This window comes from Podarcis gaigeae (assembly GCF_964106915.1).
Source record: "Podarcis gaigeae genome assembly, chromosome: 11".
Taxonomy (NCBI): Eukaryota; Metazoa; Chordata; class Lepidosauria; order Squamata; family Lacertidae; genus Podarcis; species Podarcis gaigeae.
In genome coordinates this window covers 37,012,847-37,027,063 of record NC_139687.1, presented here as the reverse complement: position 1 = coordinate 37,027,063, position 14,217 = coordinate 37,012,847, and the positions used below count along the sequence as shown (strand labels likewise).

The window sequence follows — 14,217 nt, the reverse complement described above, 5'->3', positions numbered from 1 at the left end:
AGAAAACAATCTTAACCAGTTTTTTTAAAAAAATAATTGTTATCTTTGCCTAGGAAGAAAGAACACAATTTGGATATATGCTCCTTTCCATGAATTATGCCTTCTTCCGCTGTAAGGTCAGAAGGATGGGACAGAGAGGGAACAGCAACTTCTAAATTTATTTATTTATAATATTTCTTACTTGCCCTTCACTGTAAGTTCTCAGGGCAGGTCACAATAATAGAATATAAAATTACAAAAACAAATAAAACCAGAAAACCAGAAAAACCAGAAAAATAGAAGCAAATATGATAAATTCAGCAAAAGAGCTGGGTTCCTAAAACAATAAATTTTAACTTTTCAAGGTGTGTCTTCAGCATACAGTGAAAGCTGTATGATCAAGATGCTGGATGCACCTCTGTGGTGAGGGATACTGCAGAAAAATAACAGAAAGTTGCCACAAAGGGAATGCAGGCAAAAGGCACGTGCTCCTCAGAAGTTTGCTCAGTGGAAATTGCAGAAACACCATCATTACAACAAATGCTAAAACATTCAACTACACGTGTAGTTGAATTTGAAACCTGCAGACGGAGGTCTCGTTTGACTTATTTAATATTGACAGCTAGACTTTTGATAATGTAAGCAGTACACAACAAGAAGAACTGGGGCTCTCTCTAGTAAACTGTACTATTATACCCATCTAGATACCGTATTTTTCGCTCTATAACACGCACCTGACCATAACACGCACATCGTTTTTAGAGGAGGAAAACAAGGGAAAAAACATTCTGAATGAAACAGTGGATGTATCATTTTTGTGCTTCATGCTGTGGCCACAGACATGTGATCTGATGGTGAATTTGGGCTGACCCAATGCAAAAATCCTGAGAATCCCTGTGCATCCATGGTTTGTAACCACGTTTTTGCACCATTGCAGCCCCAGGCAACAGTGGGTGCGTGATTTTGGGGGGGCAGGCTGTAGCCATGGACATGCTATGTGCTCTGATGGTGAATTTGGGCTGACCCAATGCAAAGATCCTGAGGATCCATGTGGATCCATGGTTTGTAACCATGTTTTTGCACCATTGCAGCCCCAGGCAACAGTGGGTATGTGATTTGGGGGGGGGGGGCAGGCTGTAGCCATGGACATGCTATGTGATCTGATGGTGAATTTGGGGTGACCCAATGCCAAAATCCTGAGAATTCCTGTGGATCCATGCTTTTTAACCACATTTTTGCACCATTGCAGCCCCAGGCAACAGTGGGTGCGTGATTTTGGGGGGGCAGGCTGTAGCCATGGACATGCTATGTGATCTGATGGTGAATTTGGGGTGACCCAATGCCAAAATCCTGAGAATTCCTGTGGATCCATGCTTTTTAACCACATTTTTGCACCATTGCAGCCCCAGGCAACAGTGGGTGCGTGATTTTGGGGGGGCAGGCTGTAGCCATGGACATGCTATGTGATCTGATGGTGAATTTGGGGTGACCCAATGCCAAAATCCTGAGAATTCCTGTGGATCCATGCTTTTTAACCACATTTTTGCACCATTGCAGCCCCAGACAACAGTGGGTGCGTGATTTTTGGGGGGCAGGCTGTAGCCATGGACATGCTATGTGCTCTGATGGTGAATTTGGGCTGACCCAATGCAAAGATACTGAGGATCCCTGTGGATCCATGGTTTGTAACCACGTTTTTGCACCATTGCAGCCCCAGGCAACAGTGGGTATGTGATTGGGGGGGGGGGCAGGCTGTAGCCATGGACATGCTATGTGATCTGATGGTGAATTTGGGGTGACCCAATGCCAAAATCCTGAGAATCCCTGTGGATCCAAGCTTTTTAACCACATTTTTGCACCATTGCAGCCCCAGGCAACAGTGGGTGCGTGATTTTGGGGGGGCAGGCTGTAGCCATGGACATGCTATGTGATCTGATGGTGAATTTGGGGTGACCCAGTGCAAAGATCCTGAGAATCCCTGTGGATCCATGCTTTGTAACCACATTTTTGCACCATTGCAGCCCCAGGCAACAGTGGGTGCGTGTTTTTTTTGGTGCAGGCTGTAGCCATGGACATGCTATGTGATCTGATGGTGAATTTGGGGTGACCCAATGCAAGGATCCTGAGAATCCCTGTGGATCCATGCTTTTTAACCACATTTTTGCACCATTGCAGCCCCAGGCAACAGTGGGTGCGTGATTTTGGGGGGGCAGGCTGTAGCCATGGACATGCTATGTGATCTGATGGTGAATTTGGGGTGACCCAATGCAAAGATCCTGAGAATCCCTGTGGATCCATGCTTTGTAACCACATTTTTGCACCATTGCAGCCCCAGGCAACAGTGGGTGCGTGATTTTTTTGGTGCAGGCTGTAGCCATGGACATGCTATGTGATCTGATGGTGAATTTGGGGTGACCCAATGCAAAGATCCTGAGGATCCATGCTTTGTAACCACATTTTAAGTGGGGAGCGAAGGAAAAACAAAGAAGGGACATTAGAGGGGTGTGCAGAGAAGCAGCTGGCTAAGAATGCAGGAGAGGGATTTAACGGGAGGGAGGAAAGAAAGGCAAAAGTTTCCCCCCACCCAAGCCAGCCATCTCTCTCTCTCTCTCTCTCTCTCCCTCCCCCTCCCTCCTCTCTCTCCCTCCCCCTCCCCCCTCTCTCTCTCCCTTCCCCCCTCTCTCTCCCTCTCCCCCAGCAGCACCGGAGCTTGCCTGGAGGGGAGGGGCTTTCCCTGCTCTTTGTTCCGTTTCAGCAAACACAGCAACGAAACAGAGGGGGGTGGGCAGTAAGACCCGGAGGCAGAATGCAGGAAAGCAGCCGCTTCCTCTTTTCAGGTTTCGCTTCTCTGTGCAGCGTGCAGCGCTGCGATTTGATTTTTGCATGATTTTTCGGCTCCAGGGACCACACATTCGCTCTATAACACGCACAGACATTTCCCCTTCCTTTTTAGAAGAAAAAATCTGCGTGTTATAGAAGGAAAAATACGGTACTTAGCAATTCCTTTGTTTTGCACATTCAAGCGGTTGGAGAACTTGGAGTAATGACCTTCAGAGTTTCTTCCAACTCTACAGTTCTCTGAGTCTATGATTCTATTCATGAGTTGTTTATCTTGACTTTTATAAAGGAAGCCTAAACCTTTTCATTGAAAATGAGAATTTAAAAGTTATCATGCAACTTAGGCTCATTACACAACCTGAGAATGAATTAAATCCTGTAAACCGCAGTTATCATGCAATATCACAGAATACATCACACCAGGGATTGCAAATCTGAAGCCCTCCAAATGTTGTAGCGGTCCTGAACCCAACATTCAGATATAATGTGAGTTTTTGTCCAGCATCATCTGAAGAGCCAAGGATTAGCCATCCTTGCCTTACACTGGTCCTACAAGTCTCTACCATGGGTGTATCCAGGGGGGCAGTTGCCCCTCCAAGATCATGTAAAACAATATAAATACTTAACTGACCAAACACGTTGGTTCTGCCCCCCCCCCAACAAAAATCCTGGCTACGCCCATGGTCTCTACTGCAGTCTTGAAAGTAAGTTCACAATAGAAAAGCCATCCAAACATGTGGGCTAGGTAAAGGGGCCCCTGACCATTAGGTCCAGTCGTGACCCACTCTGGAGTTGCGGCGCTCATCTCGCTTTATTGGCTGAGGGAGCTGGCGTACAGCTTCCGGGTCATGTGGCCAGCATGACTAAGCTGCTTCTGGCGAACCAGAGCAGCGCACGGAAACGCTGTTTACCTTCCTGCTGGAGCGGTACCTATTTATCTACTCGCACTTTGATGTGCTTTTAAACTGCTAGGTTGGCAGGAGCAGGGACCAAGCAACGGGAGCTCACTCCGTTGCAGGGATTCAAACCGCCAACCTTCTGATCGGCAAGTCCTAGGCTCTGTGGTTTAACCCACAGTGCCACCCACGTCCCTAACATGTGGGCTACTGGCCTATAAAAACTCAAACCATAATACAATTGTTAAGCTATCAAGATGTCATGATTTTTAGGATGATCTGCATCACAGACTTAACCCGATTTAATAGTTACTCCCTCTTCCCAGGCAACTCTAAGAACTGTAATTTAGAAGTTGTGAGTTCACGGGAGAATTTTTACAAGCCTCACCAAATGTGGGGAAAGAACCATAACAATTGGACTTGTTTTTTTAAATATTAGATTAATTTAGGTTAGTGGAGAATCATGTTTTAGAACCAACATAATAGCAACCATACATTGAATTTATTTTGAAAGTGGACTTCACAGCTCTGCCTTAAAACTTCAAAATTCTACATAGAGTTAACTCTGCTAAGGTGTTATGTGCTATCCTAGGGCCAGACTAATTAAGCTTATGATTGTCTAAATAAGAAAGCATGCCTTCAAAGTTAGTAAGGAAAAAATATTTTGAAGTTTCTATTTCAAAAGCCTTTGGGGAGGGAATTCCACCAGATCCCATGAAAACTGTTTGCTCACCACTTTTCTATAAACCCCATCCACAATTAAAGCCCACATGTACATGTACTTTACTCCAGATATTACATCAATAAGCCAAATACAGTTACCGCTCAAAAGAGATCCCAAGACACACTGAAACTAAACTCAGAAGATTACTCCAGCCTTTTTCAATCCTAGTTCAAACTAAACCAGCCCGGTGTCAGAGCTCACATCCTGACTTCAGACCTTTTCAGCAGCAAGGAATTGCAACGGCAGCTAAAAAACAAAATTTAAAGCAAAGCCTTCTCTACAGAATATTAACAGGTGGCGGCCAAAGGAGATGATCGCCTCTTGGGAGACCTTCAATCCTAGCATCCCTTTTAGGAACCTTTTGGCAGCTTTGAAAGCGACTAGGAATTATTTTCCATTACGGACCGTGTGTGGCCAGATAAGAGATCGGAGAGGAAGATGCTGTTACCGGCAGCATCTATTAGGTCTGGTGCCTGATGCAGAGCGCATCGCCGGTCACTGTCCCTCTTGGGGCGTCGAGCCACCCGCCCCTCCTGCCTTCCGCCCACCTGGCCACCAGAGCGGGGGACCCGCGAGACCCTTAACGGGGAGCCCTTTCCTCACGCAGGGAAAACAAGGGAGGCCCGGAGCGGGAGCACAGAAGAGCCGCGGAGACGCCAAGGACCCGCTCACGCCTTCGCCACAAAACCCCGAGGAGGAAGAGGAGGAGGGATCGCCCTCCCGTTCCCAGCACAAAAGAGGCGCATCAGTCTCCCCGGCAAACGCGGCGGATCCAGGGGGAGGGGGTGGGGCACGCCGGAGACGAGGCCTCCGCGGGGAGGGGGAGAACCTTGCAGGTCCATTCACGGGACTTAGGGGGGGGAATACCTTGGCCCACGGGCCTCCCCGCCACCGAACCCGCGTCAACGCGACACGCCCGGCTTCTCGGCCCGAAGCGTCGCCGCCGCCTCCCCGCCGCTCTTACCTTGAAAGGGTTGTTGAGGTCCGGGTCGGCGAAAGGGTTGCTGTCGAAGTCCGACATGGCGCGGGGAGGGGAGGGGGGTCTGTCGGGCGCGGCGATGCGCGGATGGCGGCGGCGGACAGCGACTCCGGCCGAGCGCCCCACAGGCTGCTTCTGATGGCTCCCCCCCTCCCCCGCCGATGTCAGCGCAGGTAGATCCGGCACCAAGCGCCCGCCCCCTCTTCCCGAGCACGGAGCAAGCCGATAGGGCGCGAAGGCCTCCAAAATGGCCGCCCCGGAAGTGACGTAAAAGCTGCGCCAGCACCTGATTAAAATGGAAGGGTGAAAGGGAGATGGGTTGGCGGAAAGAGAGACGGAGGTTCAAAAGAGGGCGGCGAAAGTGTGTGGGGAGGTGGCCTTCTCCTGCTTTCCGCCCCATCCTCTTTCCTTCGTGTACTTCTAATATGGAAGAGTCGCTCATTCTCTTGAGTTCAGGGTTTTGTTCTCGCCTTACAGGTGGGAGAGGAAGGGGCGAACTTTTCTTAGGGACATGGAATTGTAGAGTTGGAAGAGATCGCGGGGTCATCCCCCGCGATGCAGGAATCTCAACAAAAGCATCCATGGAAGATGGTCACCCAACCTCTCCTTAAAAACTTCCAAGGAAGGAGAGTGCACTACCTTCCGAGGAAGTCCGTTCCACTGTCGAACAGCTCTTACTGTCAGAAAGTTATAAAAACATTGGCCAGTAGCACCTTAGAGACCAACTAAGTATGTTCTGGGTATAAGCTTTCTGTATAAGCTTCTTTCTTAAGAAGTGTGCATGCACACGAAAGCTTATACCCAGAACATACCTGGTTGGACTCTAAGGTGCTACTGGACATTTTTAAAAATTTATTTCGACTGTGTCAGACCAACATGGCTAGCTACCTGAATCTTGTCAGAAAGTTACTCCTGATGTTCTGAGGCAGATGTTCTTCCTTTTTTCTATTTGTAACACAAGGGGATTCCCTGAGTGCTGTTCACAAACACTTCAGTGGTGATACTGAATTGGAATGAGTGGTATTCAGCTAAGTTCCACTCAGATTAAACCTATTGAAATTAATGGATCTTAGTCATGTTTATAAATTTCAGTGGGTCTACTTAGTTGAATACCACCCATCAGGGTGACTGTGTTTTTATCATTAGTTTAAGAAGTTATCTCCACAACCTTTCTGGAGGTCATATGTATTTAAGGCTCTGGTCTTATATTGCTTAGGAATAAATACAACTGGAATCCTTGTAGGTCAGATAGGATAGTGCATGAGAAAACAAGTGTTTTAAAAGTAGATAACAATTTTGCAGGATGACTGTTTCAAAAGAGTCTCCTTTATTTCAGGGATCACTTAGTTCAGTATGACTTCTGAGTAAAATGTGGATAGGTTTGAGCTGCATATACCCCCCCCCCAATTTAACCCTATTTGTAATTGTTTTTCAGATTTTAAGAATAACTTTGCCCTTGGGAATAGGTATTTGTGACCAATGTGAACAGGGTAGTTGGAAGGAATAAATGGCATGGAGCTGGTGGTGGTGGAGTGTGGTAAAATCAATTTGAGGTCAGGCCCAGATTAAAGCAACTAGAGGCTCTGGGTTAGGAGCAGTGGCGTAGCGTGGGTTGTCAGCACCCGGGGCAAGGCAAGTAATTTGCACCCCCTAACCCGTGGATTTGCGCCCCCTAACCCCCAGATGTTGTGCCCGGTGCGGCCGCGCCCCCCCTGCACCACTGGTTAGGAGACCTTGGGAGGCCAAAACCTAAGAGCATCGGATCATGAGAAATGAAACATTGTTATCTTCTTTAACTGCTCTATGAAAGCAGAAAATGGCTGACATTTTAGCATTGATAAAAAGTTTGTTTATTAAAGTATGGAATTAATGAAGACATCCACACAGAATATTCTTAGGGGAATCATAGTTGTGTTATATAACATTGCACTATATACAAAGTCAGAACAGGTTTTTTTGAGCTCTTTCGGATGCAAACTTATCAATTATATCATTAAAATCAGTAAGCTACAGTTTGTCATTTTCTATGCAGAGAATGCTTAGCTCAGACAACCAACCTTTGCCATTGTTGATGACAGATCATTCTTTATCCCTTTTAGTCTAGAAAACGATCTTTTACTAGTACAGTTTGTAACCATTAAACACAGGAACAATCTGAAACTTGTTTCCACATTTGGAAAAGCTGTTCAAATTTTCTCCTGTAATATTTGATATATATCTTGGTGGCTGAAATTTTCTTTTTTCAAGGTGAGCTTGTTTGATGTGCAGGTGAAAGTGTAAGAGTTCATCATCAATTGTCTACTCTTGCATCAACATCTCAACGCCATTGTAAATGTGTTCCTTGGATGTTTGTAGGTTCACCAAAAATGAAAAATTGCCAGCTACACTGTTGCTCTTCTGTCTGGGTTGGCTTCAAGAGCATCAATGACAGGGATAAATGAATTTACCCTAAACTTGTCTCTTGGATAAAGTTTGTCTTAGGCTTTGGATGCTGTTCTATCACCCCCCCCCCCCATAGTCTGCTTTGTTTTGACATTTTTGTACTCTGGTAAAGTGAATTTTGCTTGCTCTTCAATTTCATCAAAATTAACCCAAGTGTTTGATATGAACTGCAGTAGTGAGCAGCAAATATTTGCACATGTGCTTAATGAAATTTGTGAACTTTGGAGTGCCTTTCTAACTTTATGAAAGTGTGTCCAAAACTAAAACATGAAAATGAATTAAAATCCTTCCATTTTTTGCAGATTTTCAGCCTGTCATCTAGTATCTCCTTTTTCAGATTCATCACAGTAAATATGACTGAGGGCTTCAACAATGTAAGTAAGCATAACTTTCACTAATAGCTGCAGTAGCTTTGGCGTTAGCCTCCCTTCTTGTGTCTGATAAATGTTTAGGAACTTCTGACTCAAGAGGCTGATATTTTTGCAGAAGATGAGAAAAAAACAATAAAGCTCATTTATTGCGGCAAAAAAATTCACTGCATCCAGGGACAAGTCAGCTGTGGTTTGTCCAACTCGATTTAGGGAATGTCCAGCGCAATGGAATAAACTTTGCAGGCTTGTTCCTTTCCAGAATATTTTGTAGAATGCTGTTATATTTTCCGGCCATATTAGCTGCATTGTCATATGATTTACTGAAATCATATGTACTGAAATCATATGTTCAGAGAAGTAGTTCAGTATCGGCTCAACCATACTTTCACTGGTGTGGTATTTCAGTTCAAAAAACTCAGAAAGCATTCAGCTGGTGATCCATCGCTAGGAGAAACATATCTAACCATGACAGTAAGTTGATCAGCATGGGAAACATCAGGGTTTGAATCAACAGATAAACTAAAATAACCTGCCTGATTGATGTTGCTCAGTATTGCTTCTTGAACTGGATAAGCCATCAACTGGATAACCTATTCACATATGGTTTTGGAGAAGTATGATAGCTGACCAGAGCCTTTACTTCCATAGTGATTTATGTGAGCGCACAGGAAATGATCAAATCTGGCAATTGATTCAAGCAATCTAATAAAGTTACCATTGTCTGGCGAACCAAATGTTTCATCATTTCCATGAAATGCCAAGCCACGTTCCCCCAAAAGGGAAATCACTGCAATAACTCGCTGAAGTACGTGCAGCTCCAGTAACCCTGCTTTGGTTTGTTCTTTGAGTTTTTATGTGGGTGTTTGAGCACACTTTCTTGTTAAGTATGTTAGCAGAGAGTTTGTATGATTTTTAGAGTTTCCATGGGTTTGAACAAGATAAGTCTGATGCCAGTCATCAAATCCAGTAGAAGCTAAAGCTGTAGTTGAGGTAGGTTGGTTAGAGAAAGGTTTGTGCGCAAAACAGTAGACACTTCCTTTTGTGGGAGAATACACTAGCCATTCTTGAGGGTATGTTTATCCATTTACTTTGGTGGAATAGAATAATTTTTTTAACAGATCCAGACTTGGTTTTTAGATGTTTGCTTCAAAGTGGTAAAAGGTCCATCCCAGTGCTGACATTCCGATAGACCTTTCTCAATCCAGAATGATATTGCCTTGTTATTTAATGTGGACCATAAACCTATGACATTGTCTCTAAAATCACTAGTAGCATGAACCGTTGGTATCTTTGTGTCTGCAATGTAAGGGTTTTCACTCAGATAATTTGCTTTATTTTCCAATACTTTAAGACAGTAAAGAGCTTGAACTGCTTCTTTTGGTACAACCATCTCATGCTATGTTCCTTCAGCACCTTGTGTTAATTCTTGGGCCGTAGGTCCTATCACTTCATTGTCACTTTCTACTGTTGTTTCTGTACTTGTAGTGGTAGTTACCAACAACAATTCTCCTTGAAGGTCTTGGGAGGCTGTGTTCTGTATATAAACTGGTTGTTATTCAGTCTGCTCAGACTACTCAGTGTAGTCTGCTTGATTTTCTTCTGCTTGTAAACATGAATGTTCTGTATGAGGGATTATGTAGGACAGTTTCTGCTTGGTGTACAAAGCCATATGACATGATTGGCTTTAAACATTTGAGTATTTCCTTCTGTTCTTTTTTGTTGCTTTCATTTACTAGCAGCACTTTCATAGCGCTTACTCATTATTTTTTTCACAAAAAGTCAAAATTAAATATTGTGATTCACAGTGATATAAAAGGCAGTGATCAGAACACTTGTATTGCTTTATCATTTGATTCTGAGAAGTTTTAAAGCCTCTGTGAAATTTACTAAACGGTAGAGTATGCACTTGTGTAACTGTTATACAGTCATAGAATCATACACCACATGTTTAATATTACTAAGCAATTGGGCCTAAATAGTAAAATCTGCCTGTTAAATTTTTTATTTTGCCAGAGGCCAAGGCCCCCCTAGATTATAAGGCCCTCCGCTTCAGCTAGCTCAGCCCATATGTAAATCAGATCTTTGGGCCTCAGGCCTCCATAGTGAGGACCCCACCCAATGGGGGCTTTATGCATAAGCGCATGCTCTTTATGCATAAGCATCCAAGAGTTCTCCATGATGGCTCTGTCCCAAGTTCCCCTCTTGTTAGCATGATTGCCTTTTGATTAGGTTGCAAGTTTTAATTGCAGCCTAATCAAAAAGCAATCAAGCTAAAGAGGTATTTAGGCAATTATTAATCTATCATTAAAGCTATGTGGGCCAATCCAATGCATTTTATTCAGAAGTAAGCCCTGTTAAGTTCAGTGAGGCTTGCTCCAACATAAGTGTGCCTAGGGTTTATTGCATCCTTAATTTCAGATCAAAATCTGCCCCTTCCCTTTAGTTAAATAGGCTTGATAATAAAGCATGTGCCACTGTTCCTATCATGCAGGTCCATCTCCATATAGTAAATGTAATAAAACAAAGATGGGTGAAAAAAGGAGCACCTATCTTTTTGTTGTGGTTGTAGACACGACTAAACGACGAAACAACAACAACAACAACAAAAAGATCGGTGCTCCTTTTTTCACTGTATCTAAAAATAACACCTTTTCAATAAGGTAAACCCACAATCCTTTTCCTAATGGCACTAGAAATTACAGGTAAATCAATCTGATAGTGCTTAGCAGAAATTGATGTCCATACTCATGTTAAATCTGCATCTGCTGTGATACTGATGAGATTACATGCTCATTTTTAGTCATATTTCTTCCTGGTATGTTGAGGTATTAGACAATATTCTGTATTCCATACAGTACTCCCAATTTGATCGGGGGAAATTAAAATACAATTTATTTGTAACACCAAGGGCAGCTTTTGTTTACAGTATTATGCTTAAGTTGGCTCACTTAAAAGGAACATTCTTTACAACGTACATAACCTAAGTCAAAAGCCACACTTTAGCTTTTGTGCAATATGCCCCAAACCCCATTTTTATGGCAACTAGCTTGTCATATTTGGTCTGGCTAAGTTGAGACAAAGATGTAGTCCCTGTTTACCTCCACATTCCAGCCCTTCAACCCATCATCCCCTTACCATCCAAGTCTCATTGCCTGACCTCATCTCCTATCATGTGGCAACTGTTTACCTGCTTCTGTTTTACAGCTCCCAGGTATACTGATTTACCACAGACTCTGAACCAGGAGAGAAGCTGAAAAACACACAGTAACTCCTGCTTAATGAAGGTGTTCTCCTAGATCACTGCCTCAAGCAACAAATTCTTTAGCTATCTTTGTTGGTTTTTTTATCAAAGTCAGGGATCAGCAACCTTTTTCAGCCATGGGCCAGTCCGCCCTTTCTCAGACCTTGTGGGGGGGCCGTACTATATTTTGGAGAGAGAAAAAATGAATGAATTCCTATGCCCCACAAATAACCCAAAGATGCATTTTAATTAAAAGCACACATTCTACTCATGTAAAAACACCAGGCAGGCCCCACAAATAAACCAGAGGTGCATTTAAAATAAAAGGACACATTCTACTCATGTAAAAACACGCTGATTCCCGAACCGTCTGCAGGCCGGATTGAGAAGGCAACTGGGCCGCATCCGGCCCACGGGCCTTAGGTTGCCTACCCTTGATCTAAGTTCTAAGAAGGTACTTTATTGTGTGTGACAACACTCAGGTATTCCAGTGAAGTGGAACCCATGTGACTGCCTTATATGAGTGGACCAAATTACATCGACATCCCAAATGGGAAATGGAGGGTCAGAACAAAATAACCTTGTTGTTAGGATTGCTCACCCCATTAAACCTGGTGAAATGTGTCATTTATGTGTGTCCTCATTTGCTCTCTTTTCCTGTTAGTAAAAGCTACTTAGGTATTTGTTTTTGCACATGAAATGCAGCAAACAAAGAACTGCATAAATATTATAAAATGTCTCTGGTGAAATTAAACTCTTCCAACCATGTGCTTGTTTTGAACAGAAGCATAAGTTTTACTGGCTGACTCTACTACATTTTCCACTTCTTTTATTTGAGTACAATAAAAGCTAGTAAGGAAAAATAAAATGCAGAAAATAGCTGTAAGAATGTTTCATGATACGCCACATGACGCAAACTGAACTATTTAGTTTATCTGATCTAGGAGAAGATTTCAGCTATTTTATATTGAGCAGATGATAAGGCCAATAAATAATAGGTTATATTAGGCAGATTGCAAGGCTATGAAGTGGCAAAATATGTGGAAGAGACAGATGACTTCCTTTCAAGTAAACATTCATAGACTAGTGTCATAGAATAGTGCTCTCTCTGCTGTGGATGTAATTTATCTTGATTTCAGCAGAACATTTGACAAAGTTCCCCATGATATTTTGATTAGCAAACTGGCTAAATGCTGGCTCGATTATAATACTGTCATGAGGATTCATAGCTGGTTGCAAAACTCCTCGAAGTCCTCATCAAGCTTGATGGAATGGAAAACTGTGATGAAACTAACAAAATGAAATTCCACAGGAACAACGGCAAAACTCTCTATTTAGGCAAAAGACAAAAACGCACAGGCATGGGATGGAGAAATTCCTGGCCTAGCAGTAGTACCTGTGAAAGAGCTATCTAGATTGCAGTTGATCACAAGCAGAACCTGGGTCAGCAGTGTAGTGCTAGTAGGGGAAAATCTCTAATGCCACTCTAAGCTGCATTGATAGAAGCAGTTAACAAGTGCAACTTTTTCTCCATACCTGTTGGATCTGGAATAGTGTCCAATGCTGAGTCAAGACAGATGACACTGGGGAGGGATCCAGTGGGCTGGGAAGGTTTCTATCTGGGTTAGGAGATCCTGGGGAAGATCCTGTGGGTGGGTGTATGTGGAATTTCCCTCGCTTTGTCCCATCTCCCCATCAATCCCCACAGTACAAGGCACAGGCTCCACCACTGTAGCTGCCAGCAGCTGGTTCTGGCTCACCTATCGCACCACAACTCCACCTCTGGAGTTGTCAGAAACCAAGTGCAGTCCCACCTCTCCAGAGGAGATTGTTGCCCCGCCTGTTCCATCAGCTTTTGATGAGGCAATAACACTTCGTCCATTGCCTGTCATGGAGACACCAGTGCAGGCGTGAGCAGATGGTTGTATGCCCAGTCTAAGAAGCAGAACCAGTTGCTGCACTTTGTTGTGCCCACCCCTTTCCCTTGGAACAGTGTTTCAGGGGCCATGTCATTGCTAGGTCTATGTCTTTGCTTGTGCAGCCATGTGCAGGTATGCTGTGCCACAGAACTGCATTTTGCCTATATAGTGTGCTGATTTGAACATTGAAGCTGTGGATAGAAACTGCAACCTGAGTTCTTCAACGAGTGGCTGTTGTAATGAGGGCCCAGATCTAATGAGCTCAATGTACAGGAGGCTAGATGTCTATTGAACATTAGGATAAACTATTTATTGGTAAAAGCGCTTCCATGTATTATAGGTTACAACTCTCACCAGTCTCATCTAGCAGCCAACAACTACATTTATGCAGATTCATCTGGCCTCACTCTCTTCATTTTTTTGTGTGTAGCAGAAAAGCTCAATAAAAATAACCATGTGTGCAGTTATGTGTTGGGGATTGCATTCCTGTTAGAGTTAGTTTTTTGGTCTTTATAGGGGATGACTATGGTGGTCATGTATCACTAATAGCACTAATTGTTGGAATAGCTCAGTTATTAGAGCATGAGACTCTTAATCTCAGGATCATGGGTTCAAACCTCATGTTGGGCAAAAACTTCGAGCATTGCAGGAGATTGGTCTCTTCCAACAATACAATTCTATGTTTCTAAGTTAAGGACTTAATAATACAATCTTATGTTACACTTGTCTATTCCTGGTTTAGTGAATACAGTAATACAGTAAGACTGAGATTTCAGTCTTAGAGGTGAATGCCAGACTATATTCCTGTTCATAAAGTATAAACTGGGA

The 14,217-nt window shown here is 43.6% G+C and overlaps 2 protein-coding genes across 2 annotated transcripts in view; one reads left to right on the top strand and one right to left on the bottom strand.

The window, feature by feature from the left end:
* SCAMP1 (secretory carrier membrane protein 1) overlaps nucleotides 1-5,678 on the bottom strand; it is a 29,538-nt gene extending 23,860 nt beyond the window's left edge. The window contains exon 1 of the mRNA XM_083703665.1: nucleotides 5,402-5,678. Within this exon, the coding sequence (XP_083559791.1) occupies nucleotides 5,402-5,458 (57 nt within the window). The 5' untranslated portion in view covers nucleotides 5,459-5,678. The remainder of the gene's footprint in view (nucleotides 1-5,401) is intronic.
* Nucleotides 5,679-5,730: 52 nt separating this feature from the next.
* The window catches only part of AP3B1 (adaptor related protein complex 3 subunit beta 1), a 149,861-nt gene continuing 141,374 nt past the window's right edge, over nucleotides 5,731-14,217 (top strand). Inside the window, exons 1-2 of the mRNA XM_083703427.1 lie at nucleotides 5,731-5,893; nucleotides 8,161-8,232. The gene's annotated coding sequence lies outside the window, so the exon portion shown is untranslated. The remainder of the gene's footprint in view (nucleotides 5,894-8,160; nucleotides 8,233-14,217) is intronic.